Genomic DNA, 20,216 nt, shown 5'->3' on the forward strand with positions numbered 1-20,216 from the left:
CACAGGGGAGAGGAGGACCACGTACGGCGGTGGAGGAGGAGGAGGAGAAGGAAAGAGGAGAGGAGGAGAGAACGACGAGGACCATGAACGCCGTGCCCGGCGTCATCTAGCGTGTTGTTATCTTGCCCTGCTCGTAAGGCGAAGCGTAAACGGAGCAAGTGGAGTCAGCTGTAATTAGCAGAGATGGAGGAAAGAAGCCAGTTTCTTTGTGGTGTGGTGGAAGGTAAGAGTGCCCGGGTACCTTCCCCCTGCCTCCGAGATCATGTGCTTTTTTCCTCCTCTTGGGGGAAGATGTTTTTTTTTTATTAAGCCCGTAGACCGAACGTTTGACCCACATATTTGGCGAAAATTATTTCACTGGTTTCTGTAATGCAGGCGCAGGAGACGTGTGTTTGTATGTGTCCGTATTTGAGATCGGATTTAATATTGAACATCTTTGAGACGATGTTGACGCGGGATCGGTCCGGTTTGTAACGTACAGTAGACCTGACGGAACGCACCCAGAGCCATCTGATTCAGAAAAGGGGGCTTATTAAAACACTGCTTTGGTGACTGGTGTGTGGGTGATGGGGATGATGAAGAATTATTTTATTATAATGTATTGTTATCATATATGATGGGAACTATGGCCTAAGCATCGGTTGATTATTACAAAAAGGCTTTCTGCTTACAACATCCTTTATTTTCTTTAATTAGCCATTCACTCTGTAAAGTGTTACTAGTGGTTATCTACCAGTGGTACTGTTAGTTATCTGAGGATCTGGTTGAAGGTAAACAACATGTTTGATGCCTCATGAGGATGAATAAAATATGAATCACTACCAATAACAATTTGCTGTCTCACACACACACACACAAACACGTTTGTATTTCTTTGTACCTGTATTGCTTTCAAGTTAAATCGTATTTGGGCACACTGTGCAGGAAACGCACGCACGCACACACACACACACACAAACAATAACACAATACTGTCCACATTAGCAGGCATGCCAACACACACTGCTGCAGGGCTCACGAGGGGATTACTCAATCGCTACTTGAAGCATATAAAGTATAAAACCCACTTTGCTTTGACCTACTTACATATATATATATCTATGCAGCAACAAACACACACCCAGCTGCAGCCTTTATTTAAACCATATGCACACACGTACACACACACACTTTCGGATGCATACTATAGCACACCCTCTCACAAACACACACACACACACATACATACACACGCACAAACACACACACTATACTGCCGCTCTATTAAGAAAACAGTAAGAAGAAGGAGGGGCCCTCGAGATGAAGCTGAGTCTATAAATAGAAGATGCGATGGAAGTGAATAAAGTAGAGCTGCTTTGGTTCCAGCGCAGGACAGCTGAGTGTCTGTCCGTGTGGTGGACTGAGGGTGCTGAACATGTACTGTGTCTCTGTCCCACAGGGTTCTACGGGAGGCCGTGGTCTATGGACCAGAGGAGAATTCTCTTCCAATGGTGAGCATGGTCTCTAAAATCGATAACCCACACGTCTAGGCAAGGGAGTCTTCTCTGCTGTGTGTGTGTGTGTGTGTGTGTGTGTGTGTGTGTGTGTGACCTACATGGCGTCTGACGCGACCTCACTTTGTCAGCGTCTGTTTGTGTCAGCGTTGTTGTCGCACACTGGGAGTAATATGTCCAGCAGTATAGACTATAGTCTCCCGATACGTCTGGGTCAGAACCACTCCTCCACTGAGCTCCAGCCCCCAGCTGAATTCAAACCACCGGTCCTCTTCCTCGCTTCATGTCGCAGTGGCTTGAATATGATTTATCCTGCAAGGCATAGCCACACAGTCCCCACGGGTGACAGCAACCAATCAATGGGCTGCCTCAGAAATTCAGAAGTCTAATTATTACAAGTTTGGAAGGAGATTAGACTGTATTCTCCAGAATATAGACTATTGGAAATGATTGTGATGATATGAATATGAATTATTGATACAGTATGGTATAATAAAGAGGTTCAGTTCTGCACTAGAGTTGACTGAGGCTGCACACGCATGCAATTTTGCTGCAGCTGTCGTGTCTTATTATAGCTCTGCGTAACACACTTTACTTTTTCAAATCTTTTTGAACAAATTTATGTTATCCAGAAACTTTTGTGACGTGATTGGTCAATGGGGGCCGGCCTGTGGTTCTGGTTGGTTCCTGGGTGATGTGTGATGTAACACCGGTCACAATCAGCTCAGCTTAGTCACGGATGATGAGATGACTCTCACTAATTAGCAGCAGACGGATCCCCCCCCTGCTGGGACCCATGTCATTGATCATCACTTGTTTACCCAGAATGCACCCTGACTAATGTCTACCCAGGATGCCAGGGCTGTTTACCCTGGCTACATCCAACATTTAACGTGGCTCGGCCGATGCTCGTTATAAAATCAGCCGCGTTAACTTTACGTTGCCTTCACATCTGTGGAGGTAAGATGAAGTAAAAACAGCTTGAAGTGAGTGTGTAGGCTGAAGCTTGAATTAAATACGAGTTTAGGACCACTTTGGATCACGATGTGGGGGCAGCAGTTGGCATTTGTACAGTCATCGCATGACATGCTTTCGGGAACAGCTTGCTGGTTGAAGTGTGTGTGTTTGTGTATTTGTATGATTTGTAATAGTTTTTGTGCGTGTGTGTGAGTGTTAGTCTGTGTGTATATCACCGTGTGTCGGTGTGTGTGGTTGCGTGTGTGACTGTTTGTACGGTTGTGTGTATGATTGTGTGTGTGTGTACGTGTTCATGATTGTGTGTGACTCTGGGTGTGTGTGATACTTTTTGTGTGTGTGATAGTTTTTGTGTGTATGATCGTGTGTGTGTGTGTGTATGATGTATGTGCGATCTTGTGTGTGTGTTTGTGTGTACGATCGTGTGTGTGTGTACGATCATGTGTGTGTGTGTGTGTGTGCGATCATGTGTGTGTGGGTGTATGATCGTGTGTGTGCATGTGTGTATGACTGTGTGATCGTGAGTCTTTGTATGTTGGTGTGTGTGTGTGTGTGTGCATTTTTTGTTGTGTTGGGGAGAGGTAGGTGGCAGGCAGCTTTGTGGGGGCGACCTCAAACCATCTGTCCAGGATATGTAGGAGGAGGCACGGCTCATGGGAGACCACGACGTCAAGCACTCATCCATTTCACAACACAGAGAAACCTGTGTGTGTGTGTGTGTGTGTGTTTAGGTTTACATATGCTTACATGTTGTTTATATTGTATATTTATAATGTGCATGAGTGCGCCTGAATCATGTTTCACAGTTAGTGCTGTGTTGTGTTTCTATTATTGATGAGGTCATTTCCTGTAACAGAGGCGGCCATTGAAGTTGAGGGATCAATACAGTGGGATTCATTTTTCACTTCTTCCTCCCATCTGTCGTTCACTTCCCTTCCTCTGGCCATCTCGTCTACTGTTTGTTTTCTTTACTTGTCTATATTAGGACTGGCTATTTTTAGATGAGAAAAAACGCTCAAACTGCATGCAAAGTGTGTGCGGTGCTGAAACAGCGCCCCCTAGTGCCAACTAAGAGCAGAGCAGCTGAACGTGTAAAAGGAAAGGATAATGGAACAAAGAATACTTGATCAAAGCACGATGTAATACAAAAAATGAAAGCTACTTAAAACAAATACTTATTTTAAACTACAAACCACCCATATAGTACTGAAATGAACGATGAATAAATCAAACTCAAAAATGTCCTTTGGATATAACACACACACACAACATACTTCTTACACAAGCACCACATACACACAATTAGAGAACAGACTGCCTTCATTCAAAGACAATTTTCTAATATGGCAACCTGTGGGACAAATAAAGCTTTTGAACTTTACAAGACAAACATAAATACGTAGGCGGCCTACTACACTAAAGCTCCGCAGTGAAGTCATTAAGGCTGTCTGCAGTACAACAGACTGGACACATGTAGTCAGTTGTACTGCAAAGCTGGCTCTGCATAGGAACACTACAGTAGACTCACATGCTGGCAGAATACCCCATCCTCCAGAGTGTCCCTCGAGGATGGGGATTTCAAATGAAAATTCCTCTCTCCCTCTCTCCACTTCTCTCTCCCTCTCTCTCTCCCTCTCTCCCCGTCTCCCCCTCTCTCTGGTAGGATGCAGCACTGGGGTTTGAACACCTACCTGTACGGCCCTAAAGACGACCTCAAACACAGACTGTTATGGAGGGAGGTGTACTCCCCAGAGGAAGAGGGTAAAGATGTATCTATCTGTCCATCCACCTCTCTGCCCGTCTCTCTCCTCCTCCCCTCACCCTCGCCCCGCCTGCACTCCCATCTTCTCTCCTTTCCACTCCCCTCCTCCTCCCCTCATCTCTCCCCTCTCCCATCCCCCCACCTCTCCCCTCCCTCCTCCTCCTCACCTCTCCTCCCCTCCCCTCTCTCACCTCCTCTCACCCTCCTCCCACCCCTCCCTCCTCCTCCTAACCTCCTCTCTTTCCTTTCCCCTCCCTCCTCCTCCTCACCTCCTCCTCCTCTCCCCCCCCCCCCCCCCCCTCCAGGCCAGCTGAGGACCCTGGTGACTGAGGCGCGGTCGCGGGGTGTGACCTTCGTCTACGCCCTTTCCCCCGGTCAGGACATCGTCTTCTCCTCCGCCTGCGACCTCACCCTGCTGAAGCGCAAGCTCAAGCAGGTGGAGCACACACACACACACACACACACACACACACACACACACAAGCATGCACAGAAACACACACAAAGGCACAACATGTACACATTCACTGACGCACACTCCATAGTGCCCTTTTACTATTTCCCTTTCCCATCTCTCTCTCTCTCTCCCTCTGTGTCTCTCCCCCCCCCCCCCCCCCCCTCTCTCCAGGTGTCAGACCTGGGTTGCGAGGCGTTTGCCATCCTGTTCGACGACATCGACCACTCCATGTGTCAGGCCGACAGCGAGGCCTTTTCCTCGTTCGCCCACGCTCAGGTGTCCGTAGCCAATGAGATCTACCGCTTCCTGGGGGAGCCGTCGGTCTTCCTGTTCTGCCCCACAGGTAGGAACCTCAAACAGGAACAAAAGTAGGAGACAACAAATAATAAAAGTAGTTATGAAATCATTTTCGGGACTTCATGTACTGGATAACGATGAACGCTTAACAAAACATGCTCCATTAATGTTGCTGTAATGTAATATAATATTATATATTATTACGTAATACTACACATATCATAGATCATAAATACGCTCCATAAATATGAGTTAAACCAGGGGCTGTGTATTTTATTTCTAATAGCTAACATAACATAATCTTGTCAGCGAGCCTCTTTTAACTCCTCTCTCCTCTACCCCCCCCCCCCCCCCCCCCCCCCCCCCCCCCCCCCAGAGTACTGCGGGTCCCTCTGCTCCCCCTGTGTGTCCAAATCCTCCTACCTGCAGACCCTGGGGGCCGACCTGCAGCCCAACATCTCAGTCATATGGACCGGTGAGACACAGCCACTGACGCACACACACACACACACACACGTGATCACACAGTCACGCATAGTATGCACACAACAATCATCAATCGCCATCATACATACACACACACGCGATCACTGGCAAACACACACACACAAACATACACACATAAACATACACACAAAACACACACACAAACACACGCACGTACGCACCTAAACCCAGACACACGCATGCATGCAGTCTGACAGACATGCACCCACACACAAACACCATCTCACACACGCACATATGCCGTGCACCTACACACACGCACCCCGACACACACACACATATGCATGCGATCCCACACATACACACACACGCACAAACCAATTATGCTTACTGATTGTATACCGTTAATATTGCTCCATAATTGGACGCAATCGTAATTAGTCATATGACACACAAGCCCGGACGCACACACACACACAACCCATTACGATGACTAATTGCGTACCACGGTTTTGTGTTACATAACGAGGCACAATGAATTATGTACAAGCATACGTCATGAATTATTTAACAAGCCATGAAGAGATCATAGAATCTTCCAGATCGTGGAAAGTAGCTCTGCCAGATAGTGTTAGATAGATAGATAGATATATTAATGTATATAAAACAAAGCGTAAGCTGAAATCTAGGTGTCTGGTATATGTAGTAATAGTATTGTTTATGAATGTTTATTAACATGATACATACAGGCAGTGAGTTTATGTCCAGGTGTTTAGTATATATATAGTAATATTAATGTATATATTAATGTATATTAATATAAATACATGCAGGAAGGTGAACTCTAGATGTGTGCTGTAAGTAATAATATTAATGTACATGAATGTATATGAACATGATCCATCCAGACATTAAGGTGATCTCCAGGTGTATGTGCAATGATATTAATGTATGTATTAATGTATGACCACCCAGGCAGTAAGGTGATCTCCAGGACCCTGTCGGTGGACTGTCTGGAGGAGGTGGGCTCTGTTCTTCAGCGCCCGCCGCTCATCTGGGACAACCTGCACGCCAACGACTACGACTCGCGGCGCCTCTTCCTCGGGCCCTTCAAGGGCCGGGAGCCGCAGCTGCGCCGCCACCTCAGGGGCCTCCTGCTGAACCCCAACTGCGAGTTCGAGGCCAACTACATCCCCCTGCACACCCTGGGGACCTGGCACCGGACCCCCCCCGGGGGAGAGGGGGGAGACGGTATGAGGGGGAGGGGGGAGAGGGAGGGGGAGAGGGGGGGAGGGGGGAAGGCAGGGGAGTGGATGGGGGGAGAGAGGGAGGGGGGAGGAATGGGGGGGTAGAGGGAGGTGGGGGGGAGGAAGGGGAGGAGAGAGGGAGGGGGGAGGAATAGGGGAGGGGGGAGAAAGATGAAGAAAGAAAAAGGGAGAAAGGGTGAGAGAGAGAGAGAGACTGAGAAGCTAATGTGAGGCGGCTAGGGAGAAATAGGGGGAGGGCGAGAGGAAACAGGTGAATGGTGGAGGATGTGGCTGAGAGGATGTGGATGAGAGGATGTGGATGAGAGGATGTGGATGAGAGGATGTGGATGAGAGGATGTGGATGAGAGGATGTGGATGAGAGGATGTGGATGAGAGGATGTGGATGAGGATGAGAGGATGTGGATGAGAGGATGTGGATGAGAGGATGTGGATGAGAGGATGTGGATGAGAAGATGTGGATGAGAGGATGTGGATGAGAGGATGTGGATGAGAGGATGTGTGAAAGGCTGAACAGGTGAGGTTTTAATTTGGAAAGGAAACGGCACGATTCTCTCAGCCCCTAGGGACCACTTCTTGGTCGATTATTTAATAGACAGCGTTGCTTAGCAACAGCTCTGCCACTTTTTGTCTGTGGGAGGTCATTTAAATCTCTCTCACACGTCCCAAATATAGCTTTCACAAAAAAAGTTTCATTAATATTTATGTGTGTGTACGTGTGTGTGTGTGCATGTGTGTATGCGCGTGCACGTATGTGTGTGTGTGTGTGTGTGTGTGTGTGTGCGCCCTCCAGACGAGCCTGAATACTGTCCCGACAGCGCTCTGTCCGAGGCGCTCCGTGATTGGATGGACGAGCTCAACCAGCCCCTGCAGCCAGGTGATGCCACCGCTGACGTCATCGCCGACGTCAAACGCTCAAAGACGGCTTCAGTATAAATCCAATTAAAATCCGAATGATTGTATTTTTTTAATTCACAAAGTAGCAGCTTTGAGCATTACTGACCTGACGTTTACCTCGAGTACAACCGAGGACGTACGTTTACAGCCAAAACACTTGGCCGTAGATTCTAGATTCAAGATTCAATACTTTAGTGCCGTACAACTCTGCACAAGTCGCTAGGGATTTGTTTCAGTGTGCTCACGACGGTAACAAAGACCCACAAAGCAAGACATAGATGATGACATAATGATGATTCACCCATGCACTTATAGGAACGCATTGTTTTACAAACGCTGATTTTACAAATCTGTTGATTCAAGTGGGATCCCTGCAGGGATCCCACTTGAATCAACAGATTTGTAAAATCAGCGTTTGTAAAACAATGCGTTCCTATAAGTCAGTGAAGCAGAGATACCACTGCTCCCAGCGAAAGGTGTAGCCCCTCCACAACCCTGTCCGTCCCCTCCCCCCCACAGGCCGTCAGAGCACCACCCCCACCTCCCGCGCCAAGACCCCCGACCGCGCCGACCGCCCCCCCGCCCAGGCCAAGCCCCTCCCCATGTTCCCGCTGAGCTCCGGCTCCCCCCCCACCTCCCCCGCCAAGGGGGGAGAGAACGGGAGCGAGGGCGAGGCGAAGAGGCCCCCGGGGGAGGGCCTCAAGCACAAGGCCCAGGGCCGGGTGCCCTGCGGCGGGAAGGGCCTGCTAAGCGAGGCCCAGGTCCGGCTGCTGGTGGGCCTCCACTACCTGCCCCACGAGCACGGGCCGGCCGCCCAGCGGCTGCTGCAGGACCTCACCTGGCTCAAGTCCAACTGTCACCTGGTCAGCCTCAACGGGAAGAAGACCGCCCAGCAGAAGGTAGGGGGGGGCGGGGGCCGGGGGGGGGGCGAGAGAGGGGATTAGAGTAGGTTACATTACATTACATTTTAAACCCTTTTTTTGTTTTGTATATGTTAAATTAAGTTCTATAATATTAGGTTATTCGAATTGTTAATTAGAGGTGATTATGTTATATTAGTTTATATATTAGATTAGATATGGTTAGTCTACAATCTCACACTATAATCGCACTAACTCAATGCAATTTCCTGGATTAAATTATATTAGAATATAGTAGTTTAGATTCCATTAATATAATTTGCTATCGTCAAAAAGCCTCGCCTACTCATTCATGACCTGCACCTGAATTCACTGCAAATTGCTTTGCAGTAGTATCTGTCAAATGACGTTGAAAACGTAAAGAGCACTTCAGAGAGATAAGATCTTAAGTCTCTTTGAAGGTCGCTTCGGATAAAGCCGTCCTCTAGAGATGAATGAATCATCATCCGTTATAAAGATCAAAGCAGGAGCAGGTAGTACATTTAGCAGACATTTTTTATCCAGAGCTTAATACACACATTCACGGCGGTGTCGACCATGCAAGGGGAAACCCTGACGTCAGGAGCCCGGAACCCTCCACACTCCGCTAGGAGGAGTACAGAGAGTCCTCACCATCCCATCATGTCCCGATGGGTTACTACGGTTACCCCTAACGACCTCCGGGGGGGGGTATTCTGCAGGTGGAGGAGTGGCGTGGCCGGGCGTCCCGGCTGATGGCGCTCTGCGAGGACATCGCCGAGCTCCACTGCAGCGTGGTGGGCGGGGTCAACCGCGCGGTGCTGTACGACCTCTACCCCTACGTCTGGGACCTGAGGAACACAGCGCTGGTGGCCAAGGCCTTCGTCTGCTGGCTGGGTGAGGGGCGGGACAGGATGTGATGCCTGAGGCGGGACAGGATGTGATGCGTGAGGCGGGACAGGAAGTGATGCGTGTTGTGTGTGGTGAGGGGCGGGACAGGATGTGATGCTTGAGGCGGGACAGGATGTGATGCGTGATATGTGTGGTGAGGGGAGGGACAGGATGTGATGCGTGTTGTGTGTGGGGAGACAGGATGTGATGCGTGTTGTGTGTGGGGAGACAGGATGTGATGCGTGTTGTGTGTGGGGAGACAGGATGTGATGCGTGTTGTGTGTGGTGAGACAGGATGTGATGCGTGTTGTGTGTGGTGAGACAGGATGTGATGCGTGTTGTGTGTGGGGAGACAGGATGTGATGCGTGTTGTGTGTGGGGAGACAGGATGTGATGCGTGTTGTGTGTGGGGAGACAGGATGTGATGCGTGTTGTGTGTGGGGAGACAGGATGTGATGCGTGTTGTGTGTGGCGGGACAGGATGTGATGCGTGTTGTGTGTGGGGAGACAGGATGTGATGCGTGTTGTGTGTGGCGGGACAGGATGTGATGCGTGTTGTGTGTGGGGAGACAGGATGTGATGCGTGTTGTGTGTGGGGAGACAGGATGTGATGCGTGTTGTGAGACAGGATGTGATGCGTGTTGTGTGTGGTGAGACAGGATGTGATGCGTGTTGTGTGTGGTGAGACAGGATGTGATGCGTGTTGTGTGTGGTGAGACAGGATGTGATGCGTGTTGTGTGTGGGGAGACAGGATGTGATGCGTGTTGTGTGTGGGGAGACAGGATGTGATGCGTGTTGTGTGTGGTGAGACAGGATGTGATGCGTGTTGTGTGTGGTGAGACAGGATGTGATGCGTGTTGTGTGTGGTGAGACAGGATGTGATGCGTGTTGTGTGTGGTGTGATCCAGCGAGGACCTCAGGCTGGATGGAAGGATGGACAGACAGGTAGATGGACGGACAGAGGGACAGATAGATGGATGGATTGTTAGACAGGATGGAAGGATGAGAAGAGGGATGTACATAATTATGTATAATAGGATTAAACACATCCCTGCCTGTATTCTAATAAATATATCAATTTTATACATATATATATATATTTATATTTTTAGATAATTTGGGGCTCTTTTATTGTCATTTTTAGTAATATATATTAAACATTCCTACAGACAGACAGATAGCCATCTATCTTCAGACATTGAGAGCTTTGTTAAACGGCGACTGTGTTCTGACCTGACGTCGACCTCGTCTCCCTCCAGACGGCCGGGTTCTGGGGGACAGCTCCACTCTGGGCTCCTGGAAGAACTGCTTCCACTGTGGGTAGACATCAGCTTCAGATTCACATTCAGAAAACTTTATTGTCTGTCGTAACAGAAAATCATCTTTGACGTGGCTCGACATACAAAACAGGACAATGTGCTGATAAGAAGTCATACAACATTGATTTCTGAGAGCACACATAGTGTGTTTAGATCTTAAAACAAGTTTAAATATTAAAAACTGTAAAAATAAACAAGATAAAAGATAAAAGCTAAAGATAATTTGTCCATTGTTCATGGTTTATTTAAGCTGTTTATGACAATAGGATGAATGAGTTTCTGTGTATGTTTTTCTTAGATAGGGGTACTCTATAAGGCTCCACCTCTCCTCTGTGGAGCCACGTCACCTGACCTGTCTCTCGTCTCTGATAGGGTGTGGGACGACGACGGGGGCGGAGCTACTTGGAGTGGATTCGGAACCGTGGGTGTTCAAGGGCGGGGTCTCGGGGGAAGTGCAGGTTTGTGTCTGTGTGCGTGTGTGTGTGTGTGTGTGTGTGTGTGTGTGTGTGTGTGTGTGTGTGTGTGTGTGTGTGTGTGTGTGTGTGTGTGTGTGTGGTTCCTCTCAATCTATTCTAATTTTCCGCTCCAACTTCACACAGAACTGTGACAACCGTTGACTCTGTGTTTGTGTGTGTGTGTGTGTGTGTGTGTGTGTGTGTATGTGTGTGTCTGTGTGTGCCTGTGTGTGTGTATGTGTGTGTCTCTGTGTGCCTGTGTGTGTGTGTGTGTGTGTGCGGGCCTCTATCTGTGTTTGTGTGTGTGTTTGTGTATGCCTGTATCTGTGCGTGTGTGTGTGTGCGTGCCTGTATGTGTGTGTGTGTGGGTGCCTGTATCTATGTGTGTGTGTGTGTGTGTGTGTAGATGCTCCTTCCAATAGGGAGCAGCACTGAGCTGTTCACTCACCCTCCTCCTCTCTTCCCCACCTCTCGCCTCTACAACGTCAGGCCCTACCACAGCAAGGACAAGGTCTCTCGTCCCCTCTCTCTCTCTCTCTCTCTCTCTCTCTCTCTCTCTCTCTCTCTCTCTCTCTCTCTCCCTGCACAAACTCATACACACACATTCAAATTCATTATTGTTCTTACCCATAATGCACTATGACTTTGATTGTTTGGGTCGATCTGTTCCTTGAATGCAGTTTAACGTCACACGTCAATGTGTGTGTGTGTGTGTGTGTGTGTGTGTGTGTGTGTGTTAGGTGGAGTTATACCGTATGGTGCGACAGCTGCACCTCAGAACCCAGGGGGGTAAAGACTCCAACTCAACCCACCCTGATGTCACCGGCGACAGGTGGGTGTGTGTGTGTGTGTGTGTGTGTGTGTCCGTATGTGTGGTTGAAAGTAAATAAACCTTAATATACCGTAACCTAGTCACGAAACATCGTCCTGTCACGACGCGCATGTGAAACACTGCCAGACCAACGCCAAATTAATTACTAAACAATGACCAAAAAAACATGACTACCAAACCAATTACTGACATTCCAATGCTATGCTTTCCAAAATGGCGGCAGTCACGGCGAGGTGACCGACAGCCCAAGCCCTTACATAAAACAGTGTACCAGAAGTCGGCGAGAAATGTGATAGTGTGCGGGGACCAGCTCTTACCCTGAAGTAGACTGTGGAGGGAACCTTGGATCACGTCAATCGTTTCCGTCAAAACTGTTGTAGAAGAAAAAAAGAGTCATCCAAACTTATAACAATTAGGATAATTCGCCCTGCGTCTGTTTATTTAGCTTGGCAAGGAAAGTCCAAAGCATGGGCAAAACGCAAGGGCTTATTATCCAGTGTTGTCAGGATGCTGAGAACATCTCTGCTCCCCAATAAAACGACAGCGTTGGTTAACCATATGTTAGTCACTTATATATAAACCGTGCCTTCCGAGTTGGAGGCTTTGACCCTTGACCCTCCCCAAGGGGGTCAAAGAAAAGGCACACACCAATAGTTGCCACGGAGGGGCAGTTAGGGTGACAGTGTGAAAACTGAATTTTACTCAACTTACCTGTGGGGCCCCTCCCTCTCTCTCCCCGACCCCCCCCAGGTGCCTGGGGGCCTGCCTGGCCCTGTGCCCGGAGTACAGCTTCGTGCTGGAGGACGAGCTCGGCGTGTGCGGCTGCGTCACGGGCGTGCAGGACGTGCGCGCCTTCATCAAGCGCTGCCACGCCACCTGGATGCCCGCCATGAGGGACAAGTACCCGGGCCCCCGGACCGGGCCCTCGGCACTGCCCGCGCACACACAGGTGAGCCGGGGTCAGGGGTCAGAGGGGGGGAGAATCTACTGTAGATAATGACACGCTGTTGATGGAAAACATAGTATGACATAGATATTAATTATTGAGCTTTGGGAATGGGGGTAGGATTAAATACGTTTTATACTTCTTCCTACTCCTTTGCAGGCATCAATTGAATATATTATGTAATATGCTTTTTTTATTTTTCTTATTGATATGTCTGAAATAAATTGTATCAGTTCAATTAAATTAAAATAAATATGATGGATGAATCCTTAACAATCCTCATTCTGATCGATTAATCTGTAACTGTAAAGATGTCCAGATGTCTCTGAACTCACCTGACCTCTTAATCCCCCCCCCCTTCCCTCACCTAACTCCCTCCGTCCCCCTCACCCCCTCTCCATCCCTCACCCCCCCCTCATCCTCCTCCCTCCCTCCATCTCTCCCCCCCCCCCCCCCCCCCCCTTACCCTCCCTCCCCCCCTCCCTCTCCCTTTTCTCCCTCCACCCTCCCTCCTCCTTCCCCCTCCGTCTCTCCTCCCCCCTTCTCTCCCTCCACCCTCGGCCCCCCTCCCCTCCCTCTCTCCTCCCCCCTCCACCTCCCTCTCTCCTCCCCCCTTCTCTCCCTCCCTCCCCCTCCCCTCCCCCCTCCCCCTCCCTCCCTCCCTCCTCCCTCCCCCCCCTCCCTCCCTCCCCCCCCCCCCCCAGGACCTGCTCCTGCTGATGGAGGAGGACCAGGGGGAGTACCCGGACTCCCTGCTCCACCACTTCCCCTCCCAGCTGCGTCTGGACGCCCTGCCTCAGCTGGTGGACGCCAGCGTGAGCCGCACCCTGCTCACCGCCCTGCTGGCCGCCCTCAAGGCCAACGGTGAGGCCCCCAACCTGTGTGTGAGACAGGTGTGTGTGTGTCAGGTGTGTGTGTCAGGTGAGTGTCAGGTGTGTGTGTTTAAGTTGGTGTGTGTCAGGTGTGTGTGTGACAGGTGTGTGTGTGTCAGGTGTGTGTCGGGTGAGTGTCAGGTGTGTGTGTGTCAGGTGAGTGTCAGGTGTGTGTGTGTCAGGTGTGTCAGGTGTGTGTGTGTCAGGTGTGTGTACTTTTTTAACACTGTGACTCGAGTAACCTCAGCCCTGAGATGAGGAGACACTAAACTTCCCTCAGACGTTGTGTTTGTTTTGGTGTGTTTTGGTGTGAGTGTTGGTATGCATCTGTGTTTGTTTTGTTGTGTGTGTTTGTTTTGGTGTGTGTGTGTATGTGCTTTGATGTGTGTGTGTGTGTGTGTGTGTGTGTGTGTGTGTTTTGGTGTGTGTGCGTGTAGGTTCCCAGGGGGTGTTCTGTGAGGTCCAGCCCACCGACCGCCAGCGGATGGAGTTCCTCACCAAGCTGGGCTTCCTGGAAATCCTCCGCGGAGAGGCCCGCAGCCGAGAGGGCGTGGTCCTGGGAAGGCTCCTGTAACACACACACACGCACAGTAACACGCACACACACTGCCACACACACACACACGCACAGTAACACACACACACTGCCACACACACACACACACACACACAAAAATCGCACTAAAAACATACATTGAAATAAGGACACACTCAAGTATGCATGAATACAGAAATGTCTCACACACATACCCGCACACACACTTTAAGGGATACTCTTTCTTTGTGGGGACTGTGTTAATCATCATGCAGGACTCGAGTGAGTTAAACTTGAGCTGTTGAGACATCAATTACTGCATGGGTTGTGGTTGGCTCAGACGTTGTAGTGCTAGACAGTAATTCGGTGTTTACATTCGGTGACCTTTGAACCACCAGTTTACATGCATGGACGACAAGAAAAGGGGCGTGTCCCGAGTGGCTGGCCTGTCCTGCATTCGGTTCAAAATTATTTGATGTAGTTCCCCACGTTTGTGACATTCAAGTTTTGCTTTCGTTGCGGGGCACTTGATATCCTGTGTATACGCTGTTGTCGTCAGGTAGGCGACCGGTGCGTTTCACCATCACGGTCAAATTGGCCATCATGCTTAGGTGAGAGACAGGAAAAAAAGAAGGCCAATGCTAAACAAAGAAAGCAAAAGAAACAATGTTAGCAATGTTATTTGTCATTCATATTAAACTATGCCCATTTATTATTTATATGCGCACCACCGCAAGGGCAATGAGGGCTTAGGTATGTGCATTATTTCAGACACACCAAAGGGACTAGTCAGTCACATCTCGGGGCCCTTTCACCATGATGGATGCCAAGTATGCCATTGGATTCGTTGACACGTATTTTCAGTGCATTGAAGACCACCAAAAATGTTCAGCTTCATGACCTAGTGAGGACAGATCGACTCGCCGTGTCGACTATAAAAGAAAGTGTAGGGGAGATGGCCATCAGAGGCTTACTGGTGTCATTCGATGGATTGAAGAAGAGCCAAAATATGTACTTAAGATTGTTATGACATGCGGGCAATAATGACACATGAGCCATGTACACACATAATCCTAAAATCAGCATTTTATAAAGATGCCATTGCAACACACGCAGTGTGTAGGCCAACAGCACTAAAGCCTTGTCTGTGTCTGTCACACACACACACACACACACACACAAAGACGCGCATATACACACATACACAAACACACTTGATAAAAAAAATAAGCACAAGCTGTCATTGATCAGATGAGCTGAACTGAAAGTGAAACTAAACTAAAGAATGTTCATTTTTTGTAATTCACCAATGAAAAAAAACGATTAATTGTGTAATCGATTGTATTTGTACTGATTTCCTTTGAAGAATTGCCATTGCTAGATCAATCTTGGACAGAAAGCCACTTAATTAATAGTTGATAATTAATGACGAATATGTCCCTTCTGTCCGCTGTCTGTCTGTCTGTTGATGTTGTTGTTGTTAGGAAAAAACCAAACACAACCCTAGAGGCAAATGCATGTTCTAGTCTTTGTTACAAAACCAGGATGTTTGTCCACCCATTGATATGTAGACAGTGATTATGGCAGTAGATTTGTTTTATAATTGAAGTAGTTATTTTAGGAATAGGGGAAATGTGCTAAAAAATGAAAACAAACAAAAATGACAGTAACAAAATGGGAAACAGAAAGCACTGTGAAAGAAGAAGTCACAGCAATATACATTTTATGTGAATATTCATAAGAAGACATGAATATTCATAAGAATATCCGAATATTGTGAAATGAAACAAGAAACGGAACTGAAGATGTCTGTGTTGTGTATCCAAAACGTTTAGAACAAACTAAACACATTGTAATAAATATTAATGACATGACATTACTATAAAATAATCTCACACACCCACGATCCATCCAAACAGACTCCATGACACCAGCTTGACCACTTTAAAGGATTTATGTTCAGAAAGATATCTTGTCAGTTTTCCCCCACACACACACACACTCTGCTTGACGTTATCGTGTGTTTTGAGTTGTGGTCGAGCTCTAGCTATAGAACGTTATGCAGGGTAGGTCAACTGAGGTGAGGCAATCGATGTACTGCTGGATTTAAGCTGTGTTTACATTTAAAATGTTGGGGAAACGTTTGACCATTAAAACATTTTATGGAACTGGTTTTATTTTGGGGTGATTCTTTTTCGCCTTTGTATGACCACATTGCACTGCTTTCATTTACAAATACAAAAACTATCTGGAAAAAGTCATTTGTAAATATGAATTGAATTTTAGTATCATTTTTCCGAACAATTATGGACGCTTAACAGTCAATTTAATATGTGTATGTTTCAGAGGGCATTGAAAATTTGAATCATATGATAATTAGATGGCAATATTATATTAGCATACTGCAAAGGGAATAGCTTAGACCGTGATAACAACTGACCCACAAACCCTTACTAATTTGTAAGTGTTTTCTGTATTTCCTGAGATAACTGCCAAGCTGAGGGCAAATTTTGGATTTTGTAGAAAAAAACCTCACTACTAACACTCAAATTGTCAAAGCAATTATATGATAGGGCTGTGTTGTATTTAGTCCATTCCAATGAGACACACACACACACATATGCAATGAGTGTGTGTCTGGAGTCTACACAACGGTGCTATCCGGGTCCAACGTGTTGCCGGCTTTCCATTGGCTGCGTGAGCTCAGGTTGTGTTCGGGGCTCCTGACCTGGCCAATGGGGATGCGGTAGGTGGCTAAGCCCCGGCCTGTGAGCAACAGCATCAGTGTGACTACCAGAGTCGCTGCCCAACTGCATGCTGGGAGACCAATCTGAGGCAGAACAACACGGGGGGAGGTACATTAACATTTACCAGTCGCTTTTATCCAAAGCGACTTACAAAAGGAAGGGAATTCCTTACAAAAGGAAGGGAACTTCCAAAGCAACAAGTTGATTTGGAAGAATGGGAAAATAAATGAATAATGATAATTTTTTAACATTTCCAATTAATAATAGAAAAAAGGCCTGAAATGTAATTTGAATCCTACTATTAGACAAAACAGCAGTTCGGGAAGGGTGGATATGGAGAGAAAGAGTTTCCCCGAGACTACGTACCGTCCCCAGGAGATTGCTGAAGGCGATGTCAACGTATGAACAGAGGAAGGCTGGGGAAAAGAGGTGGGAGACATGAGGTAAACAAACTCCCCCCCCCCCCACCAGCACTATGGCTGCAGGAGACGATGCAAAACACCCAGTGTGGTGTGAGTCACCAGGAGCAATTAATGAGCCCGTCTGTGTATCTCTGTGTATGGATGCGTGTCCGTGTGTGTGTGTGTGTGAGTGTGTGGGTGTGTTCTGTGTCCGTATCTATGGGTGTGTGTGTGTGTATGTGTCCGTATCCGTGTGCTTGTGTGTGTGTGTTTCTGTGCGTGTGTTTCCGTGTGTGTGTGTGTGTGTGTGTGTTTTTGTGTGTGTGTTCGTATCCTTGTGTGTGTGCATGCGTGTGTGTGTATGTATGTGTGTGTCCATGTGTGTGTGTGTCCGTATCTGTGTGTGTGTGTGTGTGTCCGTTTGTATGTATGTATTAATGTATGTGTATGTATATATGTATGCGTGTGTGTGTGTTTGCGTGCGTGGGTGTCTCTCACCAGTGGCAATGGCGAACAGGTGGCTCCTCCAGCTGAAAGTGAAGAAGAGGCCCCCCACACACATGCAGCCCAGGGCCCCGTTGAACCCAGAGAGACCGGAGTACAGGCTGCCATGACGCACCGCCACCGAGAGGCCTGGGACCACATACACGCACAGCGCTGAAGCAATAACACTGCAGTACTGCACTCGTCCAGTAGGGGGTGCCATAGACATGTTTGGTCACGGTTGGAATAGTCACTTCAATAAGGAGCAGCCATCTGTTAGAATAGTCTCTGAACTGGATTAACCCATAAGGAAATACACGTGATTAATATGCATTCCTACGAATTGCTTTTGGATTCTTCCAATTATTTGAGGTTCAATATAGTCTGTGAAGCAACAATTATACAATTATTCAGGGTTTATTTTGTTTAAAAATGTATAAATATTATTCAGACCAAATGTAAAGGCATAACGTAAATAAGTATTAACACTGCATAAATTATCATTACTTTAAGAATTCTTAAAACAATCAAGATAGTGACACACATGACAATGCATTATAATTGAAATATACGAGTAGAAAATGTACATTTGTTACGTTACATACACACACACAAACACACACACACATAAGCAGACGCACACACACACACACACACACACACACACACACACACACACACACACACACACACACACACACACACACACACACACACACACCCACACACACACACACACACACACACACACACACACACTACATTTCATTCCATTCCCTTAATGCACATTCTTGGGTTACAGCAGGGAACCCGACCCACAGTTTGAGAACCGCAGCAAATCAATAGTGAGGGCGACCGTGATGGGAACCCTGAGGCAGGTCTGGGTCTCGACCTTGACCCAGGGAGGACATGTGATCTCTGGGGAATGAGTGGAGGGTCTGAGATACAGAAACAAAGTCACATAACTTCAGGATTGGTGCCAGGCATTCCAAGTCCCTCCATTCACTGAGTATGGGCCGTGCAGCGGTGAATGGAGTATTTACGGTTCCAGGCACGTTGTCTACTGTTTCAAGTTCCCTCACAAACTTGTAAATGAATCAGTGAATTACAGGAAGGATTGTAATGGATCCTCGGTTTCCATGAGGCCGGTGACCAGGCAGAAAGCCAGAGCAGCCATGACTTCCTGTGTCTGGTACGTCATTATCCTCTAACTGCTCTTCTCTGTTTCACTGGCTCACCCCGTCTGCCTTCTCTCCCTTCTCCTCCACCAGGAGTGCAGAACACCTCCCTCTATTCTGCTCTTGGCCACTCCTATCCTCCTCCCCCTCTCCCCCTTCTCTCCTCTCCTCTTTCCTCTCCTTCCCTTTTCTGTCTGGGGTGTGGCTCATTCCTTGTTTCTTTATGCAAATAGAACCAGGACCGACACGTCTGTGGATCAGAACGGTGCAGCCGACCACTCCCTCTGCGTTCCCCTTCAGTCTGGGATGTGGTTAACATCGACAAAAAACGGATAAAACCACAGACAGTTGTTTACGGCCAACGAGCGTAATAATAATAAATCTGAATGAACAGGCAAAGAGCAGCAGATCACCGGGAGTTCGTCTGATGAGAAACATCCAGAAGGGATACTTTGTTCCCCTCCCCCTCTGGTGGATGTCTCTCCTCCCCTCGTCTCCCCATTCCCTCGCTCCCCTCCTTCCATCCTCCCCCTCTCCACCTCCTCTTCCTCTCCTCTTTCCCCCCATCTCCTGCCGCTCCATCCTCTCCATCTCCCCCACCCCCCCCCCCCCCACGCTGTCCTCTCCTCACCCTCTCTCCCCCCCACGCTGTCCTCTCCTCACCCTCTCTCCCCTCCCTGCGCTGTCCTCTCCTCACCCACTCTCATCTCTTTCCTCTCTCTCTCTCCATCTCCCCTCCTCTCCTCTAACTCCTCTCTCTCTCCTTCACCTCCTCCCTCCCTCTCGTCTCCTTGTCTCCTCCCCTCGTCTCCTCCCCCACCAGAGGAGTGTCATTACAGACTAATGGTATCACATCCCCAAGACTCAAGAGAGCACTAAGGATTTTACCGGACTAACCCTGTTTGTGTGTGTTTGTGTGTGCGTGCCTGTGTTGGTGTGTGTTTGTGTGTGCGTGCCTGTGTCGGTGTGTGTTTGTGTGTGCGTGCCTGTGTTGGTTTGTGTTTGTGTGTGCGTGCCTGTGTCGGTGTGTGTTTGTGTGTGCGTGCCTGTGTTGGTTTGTGTTTGTGTGTGCGTGCCTGTGTCGG

General features: G+C 48.2%; 2 protein-coding genes and 1 long non-coding RNA gene across 3 annotated transcripts in view; 1 reads left to right on the forward strand and 2 right to left on the reverse strand.

Annotated features, from left to right (window-relative positions):
- Positions 1-16,494, forward strand: si:dkey-183c6.8 (protein O-GlcNAcase). Its single transcript, XM_030338077.1, has 17 exons — positions 1-223; positions 1,439-1,490; positions 4,132-4,229; positions 4,536-4,666; positions 4,859-5,030; positions 5,361-5,459; positions 6,407-6,682; positions 7,490-7,573; positions 8,113-8,492; positions 9,194-9,368; positions 10,623-10,679; positions 11,055-11,140; positions 11,544-11,648; positions 11,878-11,969; positions 12,720-12,918; positions 13,620-13,779; positions 14,225-16,494. The coding sequence occupies exons 1-17, from the start codon at positions 184-186 to the stop codon at positions 14,359-14,361; spliced, it is 2,343 nt and encodes a 780-aa protein (XP_030193937.1). The 5' UTR covers positions 1-183; the 3' UTR covers positions 14,362-16,494.
- LOC115529543 (uncharacterized) lies at positions 10,256-11,869 on the reverse strand. Its single transcript, XR_003973579.1, has 3 exons — positions 11,586-11,869; positions 10,597-10,677; positions 10,256-10,284 (listed from the first exon to the last, which is right to left on the reverse strand). It is a non-coding gene; the product is annotated as an uncharacterized LOC115529543 (long non-coding RNA).
- si:dkey-183c6.7 (urea transporter 1) overlaps positions 16,131-20,216 on the reverse strand; it is a 13,917-nt gene continuing 9,831 nt past the window's right edge. Inside the window, exons 6-8 of the mRNA XM_030338177.1 lie at positions 17,969-18,103; positions 17,436-17,485; positions 16,131-17,152 (exon numbers count right to left, since the gene is read on the reverse strand). Of these exons, the coding sequence (XP_030194037.1) occupies positions 16,967-17,152; positions 17,436-17,485; positions 17,969-18,103 (371 nt within the window). The 3' untranslated portion in view covers positions 16,131-16,966. The remainder of the gene's footprint in view (positions 17,153-17,435; positions 17,486-17,968; positions 18,104-20,216) is intronic.

This window comes from Gadus morhua, chromosome 17 (genome assembly GCF_902167405.1).
Source record: "Gadus morhua chromosome 17, gadMor3.0, whole genome shotgun sequence".
NCBI classification, from domain to species: domain Eukaryota; kingdom Metazoa; phylum Chordata; class Actinopteri; order Gadiformes; family Gadidae; genus Gadus; species Gadus morhua.